This window comes from Diceros bicornis, chromosome 23 (assembly GCF_020826845.1).
Source record: "Diceros bicornis minor isolate mBicDic1 chromosome 23, mDicBic1.mat.cur, whole genome shotgun sequence".
Taxonomy (NCBI): Eukaryota; Metazoa; Chordata; class Mammalia; order Perissodactyla; family Rhinocerotidae; genus Diceros; species Diceros bicornis.
This window is the reverse complement of record NC_080762.1, coordinates 20174884-20198167: the sequence shown is the minus strand read 5'-3', so window position 1 is coordinate 20198167 and position 23284 is coordinate 20174884. Positions and strand designations below refer to the sequence as shown.

General features: G+C 38.3%; 1 protein-coding gene across 1 annotated transcript in view; it reads right to left on the bottom strand.

Annotated features, from left to right (window-relative positions):
• Positions 1–279: 279 nt before the first annotated feature.
• FRK (fyn related Src family tyrosine kinase) overlaps positions 280–23284 on the bottom strand; it is a 98363-nt gene continuing 75358 nt past the window's right edge. Inside the window, exons 3-8 of the mRNA XM_058566412.1 lie at positions 19524–19687; positions 17679–17847; positions 12557–12715; positions 4188–4369; positions 2982–3147; positions 280–2593 (exon numbers count right to left, since the gene is read on the bottom strand). Coding sequence (XP_058422395.1) covers positions 2382–2593; positions 2982–3147; positions 4188–4369; positions 12557–12715; positions 17679–17847; positions 19524–19687 — 1052 coding nt within the window. The 3' untranslated portion in view covers positions 280–2381. The remainder of the gene's footprint in view (positions 2594–2981; positions 3148–4187; positions 4370–12556; positions 12716–17678; positions 17848–19523; positions 19688–23284) is intronic.

The window sequence follows — 23284 nt, the reverse complement described above, 5'->3', positions numbered from 1 at the left end:
AGAAATTTATGTCAGTTTAAAAAAAATCTATTACTGCTTCTCATAACTGAATCCATTATTTTTCTCCATGATCCATCAGGTAAAAACAAGAAGAATAGATTGCTTTGACAGAATCTTGAACATAAATATCTCCAAGAATCAAACGTACTAAGTTAAATGGGTTTCAGGTGATATTAAAACAAGAAAGGAAAACATTTTTTTTTACATTTCAAAATCAAATCTTACTAAAAAATTTATTATTATTAGCTACTACAAAAAGACAATTATATAGTAGCTGAATTTTCACAATGAAATGGGATATTTCAATTAATTTCTATATATGTTCAAGCAGGATTGAACTCCAAGTAATGAACTTGTAGAAAATGAGCTATATTTTTAATTTTTAATAACTGGTTATTTATAATATGCTCCTTGATCGCATTAGACCCAATGACTTTAAATAAATAATTGAAGTTGTCCTATACATAGTCACCTAATTAGAAAGATTAACGTTGGCCTTATCTTACAAATATTTGCTGTTCATAAAGGAACCAAGGGGCTCTATAATCATTAGCTCCACATGACCCATTTTAGTTTCAGAAAAGTCTGAGTATATGTACACACACCTACCTGCTATATATATATAGTAGAGCTGCTTCATCTCAGGGGATTTTCTCCTTATGGACACCATTCAGCATCTAATCTTCTCTAATTTCATCAGCTAAGCCGACCTCCCAACTTGTCTCCAGGAAAGTTGACCATATTCCCAGCTTCAGCGGCAAAACTTATTCTAAGCCAATCAGCACATAACATTCACACTAAGTCTATTACTGGTCCAAGGCTGGGCATTTGACCCCAATTTACCTGAACAGAAGAAGAATGATTTTTTATGCAAGCTGAAAATGCAGAGAGAGAGGTTTCCCATTTTCTCCTGTTAGGTGAAGAGAAGAGGGTGTCCCAGTTGCTACTGATGGCCATCTGTAACCGTGGGACTGAGGACAACGCAGATGGCAGAGGGAAGGGTGGGAAAGAAATGGGGCATTTGTTAACACCATTGAACTGCTAACGGCTTGTGACTGGAACCCTCTCTACCTCCTGTCTTCCAGTCAGAGAGTTTACAGATTTACTTAGTCCTTAATCTACTTTGTATTAGGGTTTCTGTAACTGTTTAGATACGCTCTTCCTCCCCTTTCAAGATGAGAGAATATACTCACAATATTGTTTGCTTGTGACTTGTTTCATTCACATTGCTGCACATCAGAAGATCTTTGACTATATGTCTGATTTTGAAACCACCTTTGAGAACTTTCCCTAATTATCTAACGAGACACAGAATTTGATGCACCCATTGCTTAAAACAGTAACATTCTTACAAAGGTTAATGCAAACTTAAGATGAGTAAAAACCCTCTGGTCCTTCCAGACAGAAGATGCAGTTTCACAACCAAGGTCAAACATTATTCCTACTCTCTAGATCTGAAACAGAGCTGGACCTGCTTTGTAGTCAATTTAAAACTCTGGCCTTTATGCCAAAGGTACATTTTTTTTAATTATTCAGAAATCCTAGGCCATAACATCCTACTGCTCTACTCTCATTTTCCTAAAGTATTTTGATACCTATTTCTCCGATCTTGCAGGCTATTAGATGTTTCTTGCATATTGTCATAGATAATAACTCATCAGCTTTACAATCTGATTCCTAACATTAAGAGATTAAAAGGAATTTAGATGATTCTCAGATGACACAAACTGAGGTATAGAAAAACTCCATCATTTCCTTCCACAGAATGAGACAGATTTTAATTCTTTTTCTCAACAGCTGCTTCAATTTTTATGCATAGGAAAAAAAATATGTGCAATTATTCCAGTACAATCAAGTCATTTAACGTGGTTTCACTATCATTGTAGTTACAGGATATTTTAAAAGAGAAAAAAAATCTCAAAGCACAGGTCCTGCTGTGCAGCAAAGCAATCAAATCCCTTCATAATAACAGCCTGATGGGATTCAGCAATCCAAGGAATAATGAATAACCATTTTAATCAGTAAACAGGAAAATGCTACAACAGTCACTGAGTAAAAATTGACTGTCATCTGTTGATCCTCTTGATTGGCATTTCAAACAATAAATAGAAATGTAAGTATCTTTTAAAAAGAAAAATAACTTTGTTTAGTGCATTTCATTTTGTCAGGCCGTGAGGAAATGATAAATCATCGTAGAATGCCCTGCAGTGTTGCCCAGTCAATAAAATGCACAAATAATCTTTTTTATAATACGTGGCCAAATTTACCCCATCACTTGACTATGTCAAGATAATCTCATTTCGCAATTGGCTAATAAGGTTGCATTTTGGGTCTGATTATTGAACTTTATTGCTGCTTCATTATTTGATGTGTTTCAGTGTTCATCTTACGAAGTTATCTGTATCTGAATATGAAGATTCTGGTTCAAAATAATCCTCAAGTTTCCACTGCAGTGTCTCAAATGTTGGCCGTTCCTTAGGCTCTGCATTCCAACACTCCAACATGATGTTGTAGAATTGCAGTGGGCAGTTAGACGGTTGAGGGAGTCTATAGTTTTGACCCAACATCTGGATTACCTGAGCACCTGTCATACCTAAAAAATATCAAATGGAACCAATAAAAAACAAGTTAGAGATCAGAGTCTTAAATTCATAGATACTTATGCTCTAGATTACAAAGCAAATTGATTCTCTTGGCTAAGCTATGAGGTCTACCATCCTCTTCTCGGGCTGCAGAGATTAAACTAAATCCTGCAGCAAGTAATGTCTGTAAGACTGCGATTCAAGAGCAAAGGAGAAGGAGGCAATAAACCACCTCATTAATGCAAATTATCATCATCAAATTTTATCTATTATGCTCCCACAGGCACATGGTGTGGTCAGCCCCATAACTCTGCCCTCTAAGTCTGGGCAAGGCAGTTAAAGTCACACCAAAGTAAGTGACCCGCAGCAGAAAGGCCCACTTCAGAATTAATTACTCACCACTATAAGGCATTTTGCCATAAGTAATGATTTCAAAAAGAAGGATTCCAAATGACCACACATCGGACTTAATGCTGAATTTATTAGCACGAATGGCTTCAGGTGCAGTCCACTTCACCGGCAGCTTTATTTCGTGTTTAGATTCATAGATGTCTTCATTATCTACCTGTTAATGCATTAAGGAATCAAGCCAAGTTAAAGTGATATTTTTTTTTACCACCCTCGTTGATCTGTAACCTGCTTCACATTAAAATTTAGAGGGAAAAGATTCAAAATGAGCTTAGTTCAATTGATAATTACAGTAACAAATTCCAAATCTGGAATACAAGACTGCAAAATCCATGGGAAGTCATTAATAAAATATTATTTGAGAGCCTACTATGTGCTAAAAATAGCACTGGAAGGAGCATTCTACTGCATATGTCATGATACTGGCTTTACATTTGGTCTCTAGCAAATAAAAAGAAATGAAAGCAAAGCCTGTTTTCTGATTTACTGATGGTGTTGAAGAGCCACTGACTTTGATAATTACCACGTAACCACTTTCTAATATTGAAAAGCAGGATCCTGTGATTTAAATTAAAGTATCAACTCACTGGGGTTCTAATTAATTTATAAAAAGAAAGGATGACGTATTCAAGAAGATCAAAAGAGAATCATTTATTTGTTGTGTTTCATGCTCCACACCCATATTTTTAGGGTACAATGTAGAAATTAAATATTAAATTCAGAGAAAACTATCTAATATTATATCTCCTACATTAGTGTCTTTTGGCCTGATGTCAGAAAAGGCAGTGGGGCAGGCAGGAATTAAAAAGCCAATGATTGCTGAAGAATTCCAGAAGCATGCATATTAGTCTGGCATAAAGTGAGCAAAGGTGGGTAGGATAACTCTGTACAAAGTGTGCTGCTTTTTGTAAGGGAAATAGGCAGACAAACAGAGGCTACCAGTGCTGAAAAACAGATCATTAATTCAACCACAAACTTAATTACATACTTTCCCATCTGGTTGGTCATCATTTTCTCTGTTTCTTGCTCTTTGGTGAAGAAGTAGAAACAAGAGGTAGTTTGTCTGTAAGGCCCTGGGCTCCTGAAGTGGTCAACGGACCACAGAACTTGGAGAAACATTGTTTTGAAAAATAACAGTAACTCTGGTCTATTAGGCTTTTGACTCACTACAAACTAATTAAAACAAAACAAATCCACCTTAAAAACTCTTGCAAGTCCAAAATCTGCCACTTTGTAGATATTATGTTCACCAACAAGGACATTTCTGGCAGCCAGATCTCTATGGATGTAGTTCTGGGACTCCAGATAGGCCATTCCAGAGGCAACCTGTGCTGCCATGTCTACCTGCTGAGTCAGATGAATTTTAGCTCCAGCGTCATCTAGGCAAAAAAAGAAAGTAAAAGATTTACTTTGGAGAACATTTGAACTATTGAAGTGAATTCTGAGAATTTTGGTGAATGAGCTATCAGTGGGATTAAGTGCCATAGCGCTGATCTGTTGAGCAAAGAAATATAATCAATACAAACCATTTCATTTCTTGTGAAGGGTGAATGAGGCAACAATTTTCAGAGTCTAAACACATTCCAAGGCTGTGGGCCTCTCTTCACTGAATGAGCATTACACAGAGAAAGAAGCAATAGTGTCACACGATCCAAACACGGCTGTAAGTATCTGAAAGAGTCCAGCTATTGCCATTTTCAATACCACACATCACTGGCTCATCTATTCGTGGAAATTGTTACTTGGTTGCCTCTGGATTTCTTTCAAACACTGCATAGTCTGTTTTAGCCTTTGAACCTATAAAATAATGCTAATTTGCGTGGCTGAGTCAATGAAAAGTTCTCATTCTTCTACCATATTGTTCTTAAAAACTAGCTCACTAACAAAAATGAAGAGTCTATCAGTAGTTATAAAATGTGTATATTACACTTGTACTCCATTAAGATTGATATATTTTTTAAATTTCCCTTTCTTAGCCTGTTATTCTTAGAATAGGTTGCTCATCTCTCCAGGCAATGGACTCACCTTTAATAGACACAGCTTCTCTTACTGCTGATCCTGTGTAATTAAGTACAAGAAATGTATGTAGTTGGGTCAGTTTTATCCTTAGTAGAGAGGTTAGTGTTATTTTGTGGTGACTTTGTGAAATGGAGTAAGCCATCCCTGGATAGTGTTTAGCTGCCATACTGTTAGCAGATGTCTTCAGATTTCTGGAGAATTTAAAAGATCTCATATAAATCCAAACTATTATTATCCCTGTCTGAATAAGCCAAATATTACGAAAAGTGCATTGGACTCACGGTCAAGAGTCTTAGACACCACTCCTGATTTGAGAGGCAACTATAGTACAGAAGTTAAGAAGACTAGTTTGAAGCTATAGCGCCAGAGTTTGGACCAGGGCTCTGCCTCACATTTCTTCCCGACCTCGGACAAGCTGCTTAACACTCCTATGCCTCAATTTCCTCATCTATATGGCGATAATTGTAATTACCTTAAAGTATTAGTTGTTAAAATGAGAATTAATAAAATGGAAGTTAAAATGAGTTAATAGGGGCCGGCCCAGTGGCATAGTGGTTAAGTTCACGCGTTCCGTTTTGGTAGCCCGGGGTTCACCGGTTCGGATCCTGGGCGTGGACCTACTCACTGCTCATCAAGCCATCCTGAGGCAGCATCCCATGTAGAAGAGCTACAACTCTACAAGTATGATATACAACTATGTACTGGGGTTTTAGAGAGGGGAAAAAAAGGAAAAAGAGGAAGATCAGCAACAGATGTTAGTGCAGGGCCAATCTTCCTCAGAAAAAAAAGAAATGAGTTAATACACATAAAACACTTAACACAGTGCCTGGCTCCTAGGAGAACTCAGTAAATTCTACCTGTTATGATTACCATTGCTGCTGCTTACTTAGAATTAAACAGTTTAGGGCCAGCCCCATGGCTTAGCGGTTAAGCGCTCACGCTCCGCTGCTGACGGCCCGGGTTCGGATCTGGGCGCGCACCAATGCACCGCTTCTCCTGCCATGCTGAGGCCGCGTCCCACATACAGCAACTAGAAGGATGTGCAGCTATGACATACAACTATCTACTGGGGCTTTGGGGGAAAAAAAAAAAGGAGGATTGGCAATAGATGTTAGCTGAGAGCCGGTCTCCTTCAGCAAAAAGAGGAGGATTAGCACGGCTGTTAGCTCAGGGCTGATCTTCCTCACAAAAAAAAAAAAAGAATTAAACAGTTTAGGATTCATTAAACTATAGAGATGCATATGGATTACTCAAATGGAAATGCCTAAAAGAAGACAAGCATATGGATCTGAAGCTCAGGGGAAAGAGGCAGCCACAAATATTGGTTTAACAGTCATAGTTTATGAGTGGGAGTTAATAAAAGTGAGAGAGATTGCTAGAAAGTGACAGAATCGTGAGAAACACCAACATTTAGGGTGGGCAAAGGAAGATAAACCTGCAAGAAAACTGAGAGGAATCAGCCAGAAGAATAAGAGGAGAACCAGAAGAGAACATCATAACAGTTAAAGGTTTTGAGAAGAGAAAGTCACTACAATTGTCAAATTCCACAGATACGTCCAGCAAGATAAAGACTAAAAAGTATTTGTTAAATATAATAATTAGGGAGCCATTGGTGACTTTGGTGGCAGGAATTGCAGTTTCACTGGAGATGGAGTATAAGGGGTTGAGGGCTGAATGGGAGTTAAGGACATGGAGAAAGCAAGAGGGGAGATGTCAATTTTCAAAAACCTAGTCACGAAGGGAAGGCAACAAGGATGTGATAGAGGAAAATGTAAGTCATGGGAAAGCAATTATCATGAAATTCACAATAGCGAGGGGTTGTCATTGACAATGTACTCAGGGGTTTCTCGTGCTGGCCACTGTTCTCATTTCTCATTTCATTTGTACAGTGGCTGTATAGTTGTTTACTTGTTCACTTTACAATTACTGTACTATATGATTTATGTACTTTCTACATGTATTCTATCTTTTTTAATTAAAACGTGAAATAAATAGAGTCAAGGGAAGTTTGTAAATGGGAAAGACCTAAGCATAGAGCACTGTGTGTGTGTATGTGCATGTACATATATATATATAATTTTTTTTTAATCAAGCAGCATATTTAAATAGGATGTGAGGCGAAACTAACAGCTCAATGACCCATTTGCCCTTTTCTTCCCTGGCATACACAGAAGACTATTCCCCATCTTCTCTTGCAGTTAAATTGGGCCATATCACTGTTTCTGTGCACTGCAATGTGTGCAGAGAAGATATGCATCACTTAAGGTCTGATCTTTAAAATTTTCTACATCTTTGTAGCTAGAAGGGATGAATTTTGAAACAGCCAAGTCAAGTGATCGAAGGAGTCTAAATCCGTGTCACTGTTTAAAGAAAGCCACCTAGAAGACCAGCCTGATGCATATCAAAAATGCATATATTTTGTTATATCATTGAGATTTTTGAATTGTATGTTATAGCAGCTAACATTAATTATTCAGTCTAAAATGAGATATAAGCAAAAACAAAATATAATTTAGTGTGCAGCATAATGGCAAAGTATTGTTGCTGTGATGGCCAAAATAGCCACGTCTTTTGTCATCAAATTCACTCAATAAGAAAAGAAACATAAAAAAGTTAAGATAAACTGGTGACTAGGCCTAGGCCATGTGGTAAGCAGCTTCTAAAATGGCTCCCAATGATCTCTGCCTCCTGGTATTCACGCTGCGTGAAATCACCTTCCATTAAGTGTAGTCTAAACCTAGTGACTCACTTTTAACAAATAGAATATGGCAAAAGTGATGGGGTACCACTTCTAAGATAAGTTATCAAAGATTGTGACTTCGTCTTGCTGGAACTATCCACTCCTTTGCTCTCTCATTTGCTCACTCTAATGAAGCCAGCCGCCACGCTACAAGTTGCTCTATATTGAGATCCATGTAACAAGGAATATAGGGCAGCTTCCGGCCAACAACCAGCAAGGAACTGACTTCCTCAATCAGCAGCCCCAAGGGACCAACTCCTGCCAACAATCACATGAGGTAGGTTGGAAGCAGATCAACCTCCCCTAGAGCCTTCAGATGAGTGGAGCACCTGCCGACACCGTGATTGCAGCCTTGTGAGAAACCCTGAGCTAGAAGACCCAGCTCAGCTGCTCCTGAATTCCTGACTGCAGAAACAGTGAGATAATAAATGTTTGCCACTTTTAGCCACTAAGTTTTGGGGTAATTTGTTGTGCCTCAATAGATAACAGATACAGGTTGACATTAGGAAAATAACATCAGTGCTATGCATATGGTTAAAAGCATGGACGACGGAGCCAGATTTCCTGGGTTTGAATTCTGGTCAACCACCTTGGATAAGTTACTTAACCTCTTCATACCTCAATTTCTCCAACTGTAAAATGAGGATGATAATAATAATACTTACTTCATGGGGTTGTTAGAAGAATGAACTAAGTTAATATTTGTACAGGATATCTCAATGAAAACACTCTTGTCTATTTCAATCCACTTAAGCAAACTGTCCCTGAGAATGATGAACAACATGCTAGGATTTGATTTATTAAAAAATATATATATACTGACATATGTTAGATGCTCTACAAGTATTTATTGGAAAGAAAACAAGCCCAACTAAACTTAAAAAAAAAAAAAAGCAGATATTTATCCTCTTTAAATTTCAGTAAGAAATACTGGACAATAATTACCCTCAATGCTAAAGTTTTTGACAAGTTTCTTCCATTTTGGAGAAATTTATTAAAAAAAAATATTCAGCCAAGCTTAGGGACTACAAAGATGGTTCTATAGAAAAATATGTGTGTTATTTCAACTATCAAATACAACATCTAATCCTATTACATTGGATATAAAAAAGTTTTCACTGACAGGTACAATAGCTAAGGAAATTGAGTAACAACATATTGCTTACCCTGAAAGAGTACAGTGGCCTACAAACTGCCTATATAAACCTCAGAGCACACTTCTAATACAATGGCCAGATGTCAAAACTGATATAAGGGTTCATAGACCTGTGACAATTTACATATGCAGCAAGAAAATATTTTCAATTATGTTCCATTACTCAAGAGCCTTTCAGCTTAATAATATTTATCATGATGGGCTGTTTAAGAGTGGCAGATTCATTTTATGATAACTTCATTGAATTTAAAGCCTCTTGATTGGGATGGGATTGTCTGTAATGAGCATATCTTCATTACTCCACCTGGCTACTAAGTATCCCGGCAAATGAAAGCCTTGGTAAACTTGACCCTGATGACCCAACCCAGAAGATGACAGGATTCATGCTCAGCCCTGAGTAAAATACATCAAGAAACCACAGAAATCCTCAGTGCCAGAAGAGTTTGCAATGTAATAAGTGGGTCTTTTCAAGCTGACACCAAGAATCTCAAAACAAGCTCAACCCCAAGTTCCAATCATACTAGTTCGAGATGACCCCAACTTAATCTCTCCATTAATTTATTCATTCAGTCAACAAATAATTAGTGCACACTTTCTATGTGCCAGACACTGTTCTAGTACTAAAACAAGGAAAAATCTCTGTCCTTGTAGAGTTGTATTTTTCTTGTTGTTGTTAGTGACGTCGATTCTGATTCCTAGTGATCCTCTGTAGAGCAGAGCAGAACCCTGCCCAGTCTTCTTGCACCATGCTCTCAGCTTCCAGGGCTATATCAGACAATAATCCACTACTATTCATAGGATTTTCAAGGCCAATGTTTTCAGAAGGGGGTGGCCAGGTCCTTCTTCCTAGTCCGTCTTAGTCTGGAAGCTCTGCTGAAACCTGTCCACCGTGGGTGACCCTGCTGGTATTTGAAATACCTGTGGCATAGCTTTTAGCATCACAGCAACATGCAGCCACCACAGTATGACAACTGACAGATGGGTGGTGTGGTTCCCTGAGCAGGAAATGTACGCAGGCCATGGCAGTGAGAGTACTGAATCTTAACCATTACAACACCAGGGCTGGCTAATTGTATTTTAGAAGATACTAAAAATAAGTTAAATAAATAAGTCATGCAGTATAAGATGATTAACAGCTAAGAAAATAAAACAAAAAGCAGGAAAGAATAATATAACAAGTCACTGAAGGGGGATTAAATTTTAGAATTTAGAAGTGACCAGTGAAGGACTTGCCATAATGGGAATGTCTGAATAAAGACCTTTAGGAAGCAAGGAAGTGAGCTATGTGGATAAGTAACAGGAAAAATTTTCAGATAGAGGAAACAGCAAGTACAAAGAGCCTGAAGCAAAGCACATCTGGAAAATACAAAGAGCAGCAAGGAAGAGCAGTGTAGCTGACAGAGAGTGAACAAGGGGAAAGCCATAGGAGATGTGGTCAGATAGGTAGTGGAGAGCCAGGTCATGCAGGACTTTATGGGTTACACAGAGAGAACCAATGGGAGTCATTGAAGGTTTTGAGCTGAGGAGGGACACGATCTGATTTACATTTTAACAGGATCTCTCCAGCTACTGTGTTGAGAAGAGACTAAAGAACCAAGAGAGGGACACCAATTAGGAGGCAATTGCAGAATCCAGGAGAGAGTTTATGACAGCTTGGACCTGGGTGAAAGCATTGAGAAGTGGTAAAATCTTAGATATATTTGGAAAACAAGCCAATGAGATTTGCTGGTTGGTCAGATATAGGATGTAAGAAGAAGTAGAGATGATTCCAAGATGTTAAGCCTGTGTGTTGACATTGTCAAAGGTGAAAAGACCGTAAGAGTAGCAGATTACTGGGGATAATAAGAGATCAGTTTTTGGACATGTTGTTTTGAGATGTCTAATAGACATATGTAATAGAAATTAGGGCTGTTCACAAACATTTACTTTTTCCTCCTTTCAATTAGGGTATTGTACTCCCCTACTCTCTTTGACTTGATTTGGCCAAATGAAAAGGGCACAGAAGTTACTTCTGTCACTCCTGGTCGGAAGCCTTAAGAGCCAGAATGAGATTAGTCATATCGCCTGCTCCTGCCAAGGTGATCAAAAGACCTGAGCCACTAGCCAATCTATTTTGCACATGTAGTGTGAGCAAGAAATAAACACTTGTGTTAAGCCTCTGGGATTTGGAGGAGTTTGTTACTGCATCATAGCTACATTATCCAGACTGATACAGTGTTCAAGTGGAGAAGTTAAGAAGGCAGTTGGATATATGACTCTGAAGTAATAGGGCAGGTATAATTTGGGGAATTGTTAATACATAAATGTTATTAAACAATAAGACTGGTTGAGATTGGCAAGAGAACTAGTGATGTTGCAAAAGAGTGTTGGAAAATTCCAAGATATTGAGAAGTCTGGGAGATGAGGGAAATCACATAGATTGAGAAGAACCCACAAGAAAGACAGGAGGAAAAGCCATTTAGTGAAGTACTCTGGAAGCCAAATGAAGGCAATATTTCCAGAAGGAGAGAGTGTCTATTGAATTACATACCACTGATAGGTCTAAGGATTGAGAATTGACTAGTAGATTTAACAGTGTTAATGTTATAAGTGACCTTGACAAAGCATTTTTGTTAGATATGACCCAAGATGGCTCCCATACTTTTGTCCCTGGGAATAAGGCAAATGGGGTCATGGGCTGAGGTTAGTCTTTCTATGATGGGTAACATATTCTGAAGCTGTTAAATGTGATATCTTTATGCAAGAGAGCTAGGTATATTTTTGTTTTTAACAGCATTTAACAGGCCTTATATCTTTGCTCTTCTTATCTAGTTTTGCAATTTAGTATCACCAGCTTCACAAGCCACCCTGAAATCAGAGAAAACTCTTATCTTTCTAGTATTGTTGTTTATTATTCTCACCGCTCTTTACCTCTATAGATTCTATCAATCCCACTCCGACATTTCAAGAAAGTATAGAAAAAGTCTCGTTTTTAAGCATGCATTATTCTCTCAGTACTTGATCTCCACTGCTTTGAACACCAAATTTACTGCTTATTATATTGTTGCCTATTAAATTATTCATTTGTAATAAACATCAAAATTTCACAATGCCCTTAAGTCTTCTCTGACTATAGGAAACAGATGTAGAAATAAAGCAATAGTATATTTCTGCTTTTTAGTCTGAAAATTCTAATGTTACCTTGCAGTGGAATTATTTTAAACACCAACAAGTACAATGTTATCAAACGCTGGCAAAGAAAAAAAATAAAGGTACCTCTCCCTCTCTTGCCCCAAAAGTATTCCATGTCTCCTAATTCTGGGCCATAGAAAATATTGGTCCATGACTGATAATATTCAATTAGTTATTGCAGGAAACAAAGCATCATGCAAAACCCCTATTCTTCAGTTTTCCACATTACATTAAGAACTCCAATGTGTCTATTATGAACAACTTGTTCTTCCACTACATTAAATATTTTTCCTCCCTTTGAGTACGCAGTATATATCCTATTAAAGAGTAGTTGAGCAATTCAATGTTAAGACATTCATTCTTACAGATATACACATAGTAAATATCCTTTGGGTTATAGAAGGCTTGCTAAATTGACACTTATAGGACTAGCTAAACCAAATTCCTCTTTTTTTTCCTTTTATTAAGTCTTTAGCTTACTTTGGAGATATTCTAGCAGACTTCCATGTCTCATCAACTCCGTAATAATATAAATTGGATCTTCTAAAGTGCAAACAGCATAAAGCTGGATAAGCTTTGGATGTCTCAAGTTCTTCATTATCTGTGCCTCCCTCAGAAAGTCATTTGGATCCATTGAACCTGAAACAAGAAGAAGGGGAAATCACTTTCTGTTATTGAGGCATTCCTATCCTCACAGCAGCCTGGTGGGAATCACCAAGATTGCTTCCTGCCTCTCAGTAAAGTAAAAGCATCGGTGTCACAAATCTTCAGATTTACCAAAGAAGAGAATCAGCTCACCAGGAAACCCAATAACTGATGTGTTGGTGCATCAGCTTATGTGTTATGACCTGTAGGTGAAGAGAGGTTGATTCAGGTCCATATGAAAAATGAAGGAAAAAGGAGACTGACAGTCTAATTGATAAAACAAGGCAGGCATCTTAAGAACACAAAGAGAAGACATTTTATTAACATGAACGCTGGAAGACATTGAATGTTTAACTCCTGCAGCCAGAGGTTTTCTGGTCCAGGATCCAGGAAAGGCTGATAGCTGCCCTGCACTTGGTACCCGGTGTAGAAAGAGCTGGATAACAATCCTAAAGCAATGACATTCTGCCATATTTGCATCCTTAAATCTGTAGGGACATATAGTATAAGCCAAGTAGAAACCATTCAAGGGTCACCCCCAAAACTTAGTGTTTTTCTCACCAGTCTTATATGTCTAACTTGAAACTAATAGTCAACATTTTCTCCTGTATTAATACTTCTGCAGTCAGAGACCTAATAGCTTGTCCAAATGATAAGAGAGACAGTCTTGGAGCCTATTTTAAAGGCTCTTCTATAATTGAATTGTATTTAATGGCTCAACTCTGTCTCACCATGCAAAGTGCCAAGTAGTTAACATCAAATAAAACCTAAAAGGAGGAAGAGCATCTGGAGTTTACATTTCATCAGTAATTTTAAAATCTTTCATTTCTTTTAAGATATGATGTTTCAGAATGATTACCATAATTGAAGGAATACTGTCAGTTCACATCTCAGTATTCACTATGGATAATGCAAATATCATTTCCACTGATGCTCAGAGAGACTGTTGCATTCATCATCTTTTCATTTTGAAGACTTCACAAATAATATTTGAACCCAGGCGTGGATAAGCTTTGACATTCTAAGCTAATACTCTGATTTGTTTGTTAATGTGCAGTTAAGAAGAGTTACATGTGACCTGCAGATCATTTCACATAAAGCATTTAGGCATTCTATCCTTTGGTACACCCTTTGAGAGTCTAGAAGTTCAGAACCCAGGCTCAATCAAACTCTGGATTCTAGACAAATCCTAGTTTGCTGTGTGATCTTGAACAAGTTACCAAATATCTCTGAACTTCAGTTTCCTCATCTGTAAAATGTGGCTAATAATCCTACTGACATCATAAAATTGTTATCAGGATAACAGCATTACCTGGCACATATATATTCAATGACTATTGACCATTGTTTGTATTATTATTGATATGCATACTCTTAGGAAAACCAAACAGATCAACTATAAGTATTTTTTCACAGGCTGAGGGGAAAAGGCATGGAGGGGAAGGGGAAGGAGTAAGACTTAAAGAGAGAGAATAGAGGGAAATGGCCTATTCTCCTTTCCATCACTTTTTGCTGAGCTCCCTCAATCTCATCTCAACCATTGGTTTGCTCCACGTATTCAAATAGGATTAAAATCTTGGATCATAGTGGTAAAATGGAGCTGAGAATAAAAGAGGCCCACAAACCATAATAAAGGACTGTTCTTGGCTGTTACAATTAGTTTCGCTTATGGTCAAATATGGATACAGTGGGATTCTCCCCACTCCTAAAAAAATATTCTAATTCATGAAGCTTCTGGTGATAGCATCAATTATGATCATCATTCAGACAATTTATATGTACAATATGTTTCTGTGTTGATGCTTTGGGTGGCCATCAGATTGGTGGAAGGCAGGACACTCAAATCATTGCCAAATCAGACTATCCATGAGAGCTGAAACCACAATATGTCAGGAGACTGTGCAGGTGAAGGCTGCTCAGAGCACTCCCTGGCTATGCAGGTTACAGCTGACGTGCTGCACAGCAAAGGAGACCCAATCTCAACTCGGCTAGTAATGCAACATTAAATATTAATTTTTGCCTGTCAAAGCTACTGTGGGAGTTGATTTCAAGCTTGTCTTTATTGCGTGGTAGTCTGCTAAGTAATAAATAGCTGCTAAGATTGATTAATGGCCCCAGTGAAGTGAAGACATTTAACCAATCACCAAAGCTGTTTGCTGCTAGTGCACTGTAAATCAATAATAATTATTCCTGTTGGAGAGAAAACTATCGTGGCACTTTTTTTTAATATAATAAATCTGATTTTTTGTTCTCTTTTGACCTCCAGAAGGCTTTCCTTAGAGAGCAATGTTAAGATGGATAGCTAGCTCCTCCTTTTTTGGAAAAGAATGATTAGATTGGACAATAAAGTTTAGTCTCAATTGTCAACAAGATTAGGATTTAAAATCATGTATATGCAGTGATTGTGGGGATCTCAGGTGCTGGAATAGATCGACCTCACCTGGAGAACTCACATGGCATCTGGCCACTTAAACGTGCTTCTCCATTGTTCCATGTGGTAGGAGTAAATACCGAGACTGGACTCCTCCACCAGCAAATTTGCACTTCAGTGGACATCCATCAGCAGCCTACTGAAGCTAACATTTATCAAGAACTCACTGCAGGGCCGGCCCCGTGGCTTAGCAGTTAGGTGCGTGCGCTCCGCTACCAGCAGCCCGGGTTCGGATCCCAGGCGCGCACCGATGCACCACTTCTCTGGCCATGCTGAGGCCGCGTCCCACATACAGCAACTAGAAGGATGTGCAACCATGACATACAGCTACCTGCTGGGGTTTTGGGGAAAAAAAGGAGGAGGATTGGCAGTGGATGTTAGCTCAGAGCCGGTCTTCCTCAGCAAAAAGGAGGAGGATTAGCATGGATGTTAGCTCAGGGCTGATCTTCCTCACAAAAAGAAAAAAAAAAACTCACTGCATATATTTTATGTACATTGACTCAATTTGTCCTTATAAAACCCTATGAAGTAGGAACTAATATAATTCCCACTTTCAGATGAGGACATTCAAAAAAGGTTAATAAATTGTCCAAAGTCATAGAGGGCAGAGCCAAGTTTGGACTCAGGTTTATCTTACACCAAACTTTATGCTCTTAGCTATTACACCAGAGAGTCCCAAATTTTCTCAGCTCATGGCACCCTCACTGTCTCAGCAACTTTTTTCCTAATGCCCCTACGCCAAAATGAATACCTAACCGCTCTATTGATTACTCAGTTAAATCCAAACAGCTTAAGAAGTATTCGTTTCATAACAACATATCTATTTAAAAAAGTAATACAGAAAAATTGAATAAAAAAATAATTTTTTATTTCATTCTTAACCACGATTACTTACTAAAGAGATATAAGCATCTACTGGGCACTGCACAATTTCTCAAGTCTTGGAAACAGATAGAACACTGCTACCCACACTTCCTGTTCCACATTGATTTTTGTGTCGACCTTGCATTTGATCACAGCAGCCACCAAAAACCCAGCTCCACAAAGATATGGCGTCAGCAAAAGGAAGGTAACACGATCTAATCCTGAAACTGCCAACTACCTTACTGTGTGGCGGTGTGTGCAGCATTCAAGATGTTTACCTCAAAACGTTCAAATATCCTGCAGCGTCCCTGTGAATTCACTGTGGTGCCCCAAGGCCCCTTGGCACACAGTTTGGGAATCATGGTGTTACACTATAATGCCAGCCAGTAGCACCCAGGTGCTCGAGTTCTGCCACCAGGAGACTTTCTACACCTCTAAGAATTCTGGACTAGGTAGATAACGGAGGTCCCCCAGAGCACTGTATTCTAACCTCTGGTTATTATTCTTATCTATGTTATTAGAAGTAGACATGAGGCTGCTACAATAACATTGCACTTTCATAGAATGGTCACTTCCCTAGTGTATGATGCAATAGTAAGAGATGTGAGTTCAAATTCTAGCTCTGCCATTTACTGACTTTGTCATAATAATAATAATGATTATAATAATAATCATAGTTTTTATTGGTCACTTACTATGAACCAGACATTATTCAAAGCATTCACACTAATGACCTAATTTAATCTTCATAACAACTCTACTAGTTTGGCCTTATTAGTATCTCTATTTTGCAAATGGTAAAACTGAGGTATAGCATAGTTTAAAAATTTACTCAAGATCATATGACTAGTAAGTCTTAGGAAAATCACTTAATCTCTCTAAATTCTCTTATTCCACCTTTAAAATGGTGGGAATAATGCCTGGCTGAATAAATATGGATTTTAGTATACTTTTAATTTCTACTACAGGAAAAGGGAAGATGGAGGATAAAATAGTTCTTACACTTTCAAATATGAAGTCTTTTTGATAGACCATTTTATCTTTAACCATACACAATTAGTATTTAATAAAATAGTCATTCTCTGAATAGCTCCAAGGTTCCACTGCTCTGTTTCTAAGTATTTTCAGTAAAGACAGTATTTTTTACCTAAGGCTAGGGAATAAAGAGGAGAGGGGCACTGGAGGGTGGAATCCTAACTCTAGAGAAAAGATGTCTTGTTGAAATCTTGCACTGGGGACATTTTAAGACTTAGCTGGAGCCAGCCCTGATGGTCTAGTGGTTAAAGTTCAGTGCTCTCACCACTTCGGCAGACTAGGTTCACTTCCCGGTGGTGGAACCACACCACTCGTCTGTCGGTTGCCATGCTGTGGCAGTGGCTCACATAGAAGAACTAGAGGGACTGACAACTAGGATACACAACTATGTACTGGGGCTTTGGGGAGAAAAAAAAACAATACTTAGCTGATTCCAGGAGTATGCTCTTCCCTTTACATTCTAAAGCTGTGGCCACAGGTTATGGTCACCTGGGCTAGAGAGAGTGATTACAATACTTGCTTGGTGCCCACTGGCTGCTCTCTGACCTCTTGGACATTTACAGTGGCAAGTCGAGCTTATAAAAATCAACATATACCATTTAACCTTTGACATTCTCATTCTCATACCTGGTTTTAATGTTTTTACTGCTACTGGAGTGGTATTGTTCCACAGGCCTTCCCACACTTCGCCAAACTGACCGGATCCTAATCGCTTCAGAAGCTGTATGGAGTTGCGGTCGATCTCCCACTGGTCCACAGTTTTATAGGACAAGTCAAAAGGAGTTGGGACTTCTATCTGTTTCACAGAATAATTAGAACACTTGTAAGAAAAAAACTGGACTTTACAATTTTGAAAGTTGAAAATAATAGTCTAGGCACTTTATAAAAGAGACATTGTTTTTAAAAACAAAACATTGTAAATTTTATTCTAATTCCTTCAAAATGGAAAGCAGTTGTGGTGGAATCTGTGTGATCACCTCTTCAAGCTAAGGCAGGCACCTTGATGTCCACCTGCCCCATGCCACAGCCAATGCCTGCCTTGCACGGATCTGGCGCAATTTCTCCCTGCCTCTTTGCCTAGCTAAATCCTCCCAATTTCAAGGCCCAGTTGAAGTTGCACCTTCTCCACAATTACTTCTCAAACTCTTTGACCTATAGCATTTACCATATGTATCGTATGTTTTCGCATAATTAAAATTTTCATAGTTTTTCAAATTCATTTATTTATTTGTTCATTCATTCATTTAGTAAACAAATATTTTTCAAGCACCAACTAAGTGCCATTCTGTAAAGAAAATAGGCAACGCGTCTGCCTTCCCAGAGCTTATAGTCTAATTTACCACCTACCATTGGAAACTTATCACCTCCACCAAGTCATCAGCATCTTGAGTGCACAGAAGGTTGCCTAAACTTCTTTATAAACCCTTTTCACCACCAGAACTCAACAATGTTGGTTAAACTGAGTATTTTTAAGTCATATATTTATCAGGTAAGCTATTTGTTAGCATGAGCTTACATGCTCTTGTGGGGTCACTTGTGTACCATCCAAGATATACATACTTATACCAAAATTGCGTATTCACTTGGCAAGATTTAAGTCAATAAGTTCCCCTATACTGAACAAAATTCTTCAACTTCTACTTGTCCATAAAATTCTGGTCAGGTATCAGCAGGAAGCTTTCACCAATCAGCCAGGTATAAACCACAGGGCTGGCTGTCCCATTGACAGCTTGTGAGACCTGAACTTTGACAAGGAGCTGAGGGCTTGCCCCACTATAGTGTATGACCACTACATAATTTTAAATACATTTAAGTAAAACATGCAAACAACTGAATAACGATAGATGTAGATAAATTCTATTAATGTTGTCTCCTCTTACCAAATAGGCCAGGCCAAACAATCAAACTGTTAGAACAATTAGTTAAATGATATCTATATGCAGACAACTCAGCCAGATAATGAAACTGGTAATTTTATATTAATATTATTGAACACAGATCTAAGTAAGAATTATATTCTGGCACTTTTTTTCCTTCAGCCATATCATTAAGTGCTCCAAAGGCAAGATACCATATTAATGTCTTAGTGCAAAGGATGAATATTTTCTTTCTTCAGTGATTGCCTTAGCTCAGGGGTTGGCAATGTTTTTCCGAAAATAATGAGATAGTAAATATTTTAAGCTTTGTGAGCTATATAGTTTCTGTTGCAACTACCAAACTTTGCTATTATAGCACAAAAGCAACCAAAGACGATTTGTAAATGAATGAGCATGTCTATGTTCAAATAAAATGTATTTATAAAAACAAGTGTGGGACAGTATTGGCTCATGGGCCGTAGTTTGCCTATCCATGCCTTAGGTAATCAAATAATTATTTTTCTGAATGGACAAATGTCACATGACAAATACTCCAATATCTGAAGGAAAAAAATTAACTTCAAAAATAAATGAACACAACTTGAAAGCATTTCACCTTTAAGCATGGTTTTCCCAGCTTGACACACAGGCCATCACTTGTCTTGGTGTAGTGGCTCACAAACTCATTCAGTGTTGAAAAGGTTTGCCTTCGGGCGAGGAAAAAGCCCCCTGCGTCCAGTCTTCTGATTCTGTAGTGTTTCACAACCCCTTCATCTAAAACTGGAACCCAAAATAAGTACTGTTAATAAATTTCTTGCCAAAGCGGTGCAGATTTATTTATTTTGTGGTGATAGTTGTAATGCATGGAATAAAATTTTCACAATTCTATTTATTTCTCAACTTTGTTTCAGAAAAGACTTCAAGAAGTTTACAAAGGACATATAGCAGAATAAAAAGGAAAAAGAATTAGGAAATTATATTAAAGAAAATATAAGATAAAAATAAAAAAGTGAAGTCAGCACTAAAAAACCTCTGCTTTGAGGCCTTGGTATACTTGATTAACACAAGGCATAAAATTGACTCTATCACTCTAGCAATGCAAAGAATGAAACATTATCAGTTTCAGAAATCACAGCGTTCATAAGATAAAATCACAAAAGGTGTTTAGAAACATTTCAACTCTCCCTGGAAAACAGGGAGAATTTTTCTCCCATGAAATCCTATAATGTGGACGCTGAACTAGAATAGTGTCCTCAGTACTACCTTTCAACAATGTAAGGAATTCTACAAGGCCAGTCATGATACTGTAACTCAAGGCAGGCTGATAACAGAATGCGCTAGTAAAGTTCAACAAAAGCAATTCCACAGGGCCTAAAATGATGCAGTCCATGTATAGAACTTTCCAGCAGTATTGCTTAATCCAAGGGGAAGTCCTGTAGTGTCTAGAGGAATAAATAGACTGCATACTCCTTTTCAAGTCGTCTGACTTATAATGGATATTTTGTTGCTTTTGTCTGCCACCAACCATTGTTCCTTCTTCTAGTAATGGCACCCCAATTTTCCTCAGAAAATTGTTATTACTCTAAGAGCATGTGGCCTAGAGGGACCTGGTGCCAACCCTAAGCCAAAGAAGGCACAGTCAGAGCCAAGAAGACACAATCCCACGACTTGTATTAGAGAGCTCTAGAAGACAGGACGAAGTTTGTGGTTATTGTTGTTGCTTTGTTTTGTGTTTCTCTTTCACTGCTGATAGTTGGAGCTACTACCAAAATTCTTGTACCCAGGCAAGAAGAGAGCTTGCCTAAGAAGAGAGGCAGACCAGTGGAAAAGCAGACTTGATATGGAAAGAGAAGCTTAGCCCCTGGAGCCAGCCAAGACTGGCTTTTCAGCTATGAGAGTCAATTATCTTTAATGCTTCAACTAGTTTGAATCAGGTTTTCTGCACTTGCATTCAAAATATTGACTAATGCACTTCATACCTACTCTTTCACTTAGCAAAGTTATTGATAAGTACTGAGCTGCATTTATCAAGAATACAGATATTCTGAATGCTTTACAAAATATAGGAACTTATGCTTCAATAATTAGTCAAGCTGGAGCAATGCTCTCATGAAAGGAAAGAAGACTGGGTAGAAGACATCTCAATCCCAGCGTGCAGGTTGACTGAGGGCATGCCAATGGCTAAGACAATATTTTCCTCAAAAAATAATTGGCACACACCAGAATAGCTAAAATGAAAAAAAGACAATATCAAGTGTCAACAAGGAAGTAGATTAACTGGAACTCTCATACACAGTTGATGGAAGTGTAATTTTTACAACTACTTTGGAAGACTGTTTGTCATGATCAACTAAAATTGAACATAGTCATACCTATAATATAGTACCCACTCCAAAGTATCTAGTCAACAAAAGTGCACAATATATTCACCAATACACACGTATAGGAATGCTTTTAGCTGCATTGTTTGTAAGAGCCTAAACACAGAAAAAATACAAATGCCCATCAACTGTAGAATGGATTGATAAATTGTTGTATAACTGTCCAGTAGAATACTATACAGATTTGTAAATAAACAAACTATAAATACACACATCAACATGAATGAATCTCAAAAACATAGAAATATGGTTCTATTATTTAAAAACTTAAAAACAAACAAAACTAGTGATATTAGGAGTCAGATTAAGGTATTGGTAATATTCTCTTTTTTGACTGGGTGCTGGTTACATGAGTGTATCTACTTTGTGAATGTTCTTTAAACTAAACTTTAATGAATTGTGCACTTTCATGACGTGTGTCATACATCAATTTAAAAGAATACCAAAAATATGGTTATTTTCTCCAGTTCATAAATAAATCAAAGATCAAGTCCCCAAAGTGCTACACTCACGGCACATGCTGAATTATTTCGGTCTGGAGAGTTATTAAGGTAAATGATACCCAGTTCTTGCCTTGGATATCAAAATTTATCACTAAAGTACTCACAGAACATTAACTTTAAGCAAAGTAATTTTCTGATAAGCATTGTGAGAACTCTGGTTAGAAAACATCCTCCTCAATAACTGAGTGAGTTGACTTGTGGCATAGGGGTATTTGGTATAAGCCAGAAAAATACAGAGGAATATCAAACAAAAATGAAGACGTTGAGTGTACAATACTGAATTTGAAGGTAGCCTTTCAATAACAGCATCAACAACAGTAATGTAACCAGTATACCAGGCAAGCACAACTAATAATGTACTAACACCTTTCCTCCTCCTCCCACTGCTCTTTAAATTGTACTCAGTGAGGATAACACTCCCTTGCCCCAGATGAAAGCTTCAGCAAAGCTTTTCTTCTCACTTTTAGGTATCAGACAGTCCTACTGTCATTTAAAATCACAAACACAACCTCAACTCAAACTTCGAATGCCCAATCACTCTACTACCTGATTTAACATCAGATCTTCTCCCCGTCCACAACTCAGGCCTGCTTCAGGTTGAAAGGCAGTAATGAGAAAGGTAGAAGTAGGGGGCTTCCTCTGTTTCTCTGCCTAGAGTTGCTCCTTCCCAGTCCCCTTGCCGGCCAGGTTCTGAGTACCCAGGTAAGAGCAGAGAGAGGAGGGGATAAAGGATAGGGAAGGTCTTACTTAGACCAGCACCAATCTAAATTGGCTTCAAACTCTCAGCCTGGCAGACATTCAAGCTGGGTCTTCTCTCAAGGACAATCATGCAGGCCCTTTGGAGCTTTCTCATCTCCACAGGACCTCTCACTGCACTTTCTAAAATGCAAGTGTTTCCTAGCTGCCTACACCTAACTGCCTCTCAGCTTCTGTTTCTTTGGCAGTTCACTCACCACTCTCTCCCCATAGGTCTTTCCTCATCCACTGGCAGAAGTCCCCTTGGGCAGAACCCAAAACTCTTCCAGGCCATTTATCTACAGCCCCTGGCACTTTTGCTCATGTAGGAGCTCCACTTATGGTCCTGAGATAATGTTCACACATCCGTTGCCCTGATAACTACTGGGAGGGCAGGTAGATGCCATGAAACATCTCTATCCTACTGCCACAGGCTGCTTTAGCCTTCTCACCCTGGGTCAGACTTCAGTGTTCTATCCTCCCAACTGCAGAGGGCAGAGAACAAACTCTCAGAGTGGCCTTCCTGAAGCTCCCTTCACTAAGGTTGGGGTCCCACTCAGCCTCCTAGGAAGAAAAGAGAGACTCATAGAGTGCCAATAGCTGTCTCCAAAAGCAAAATGCCCTCCCAAATCCTTCCTCCCTTCTACTGCTAGCACCCTTGTTAAATCAGTAACCAGTGAGGGATCCAAGAACTGCAAGTACTTGTCTTTGTAAACTCTAGGTATGGGGATCTGGCTTTGGAATTTTACATCTATAAT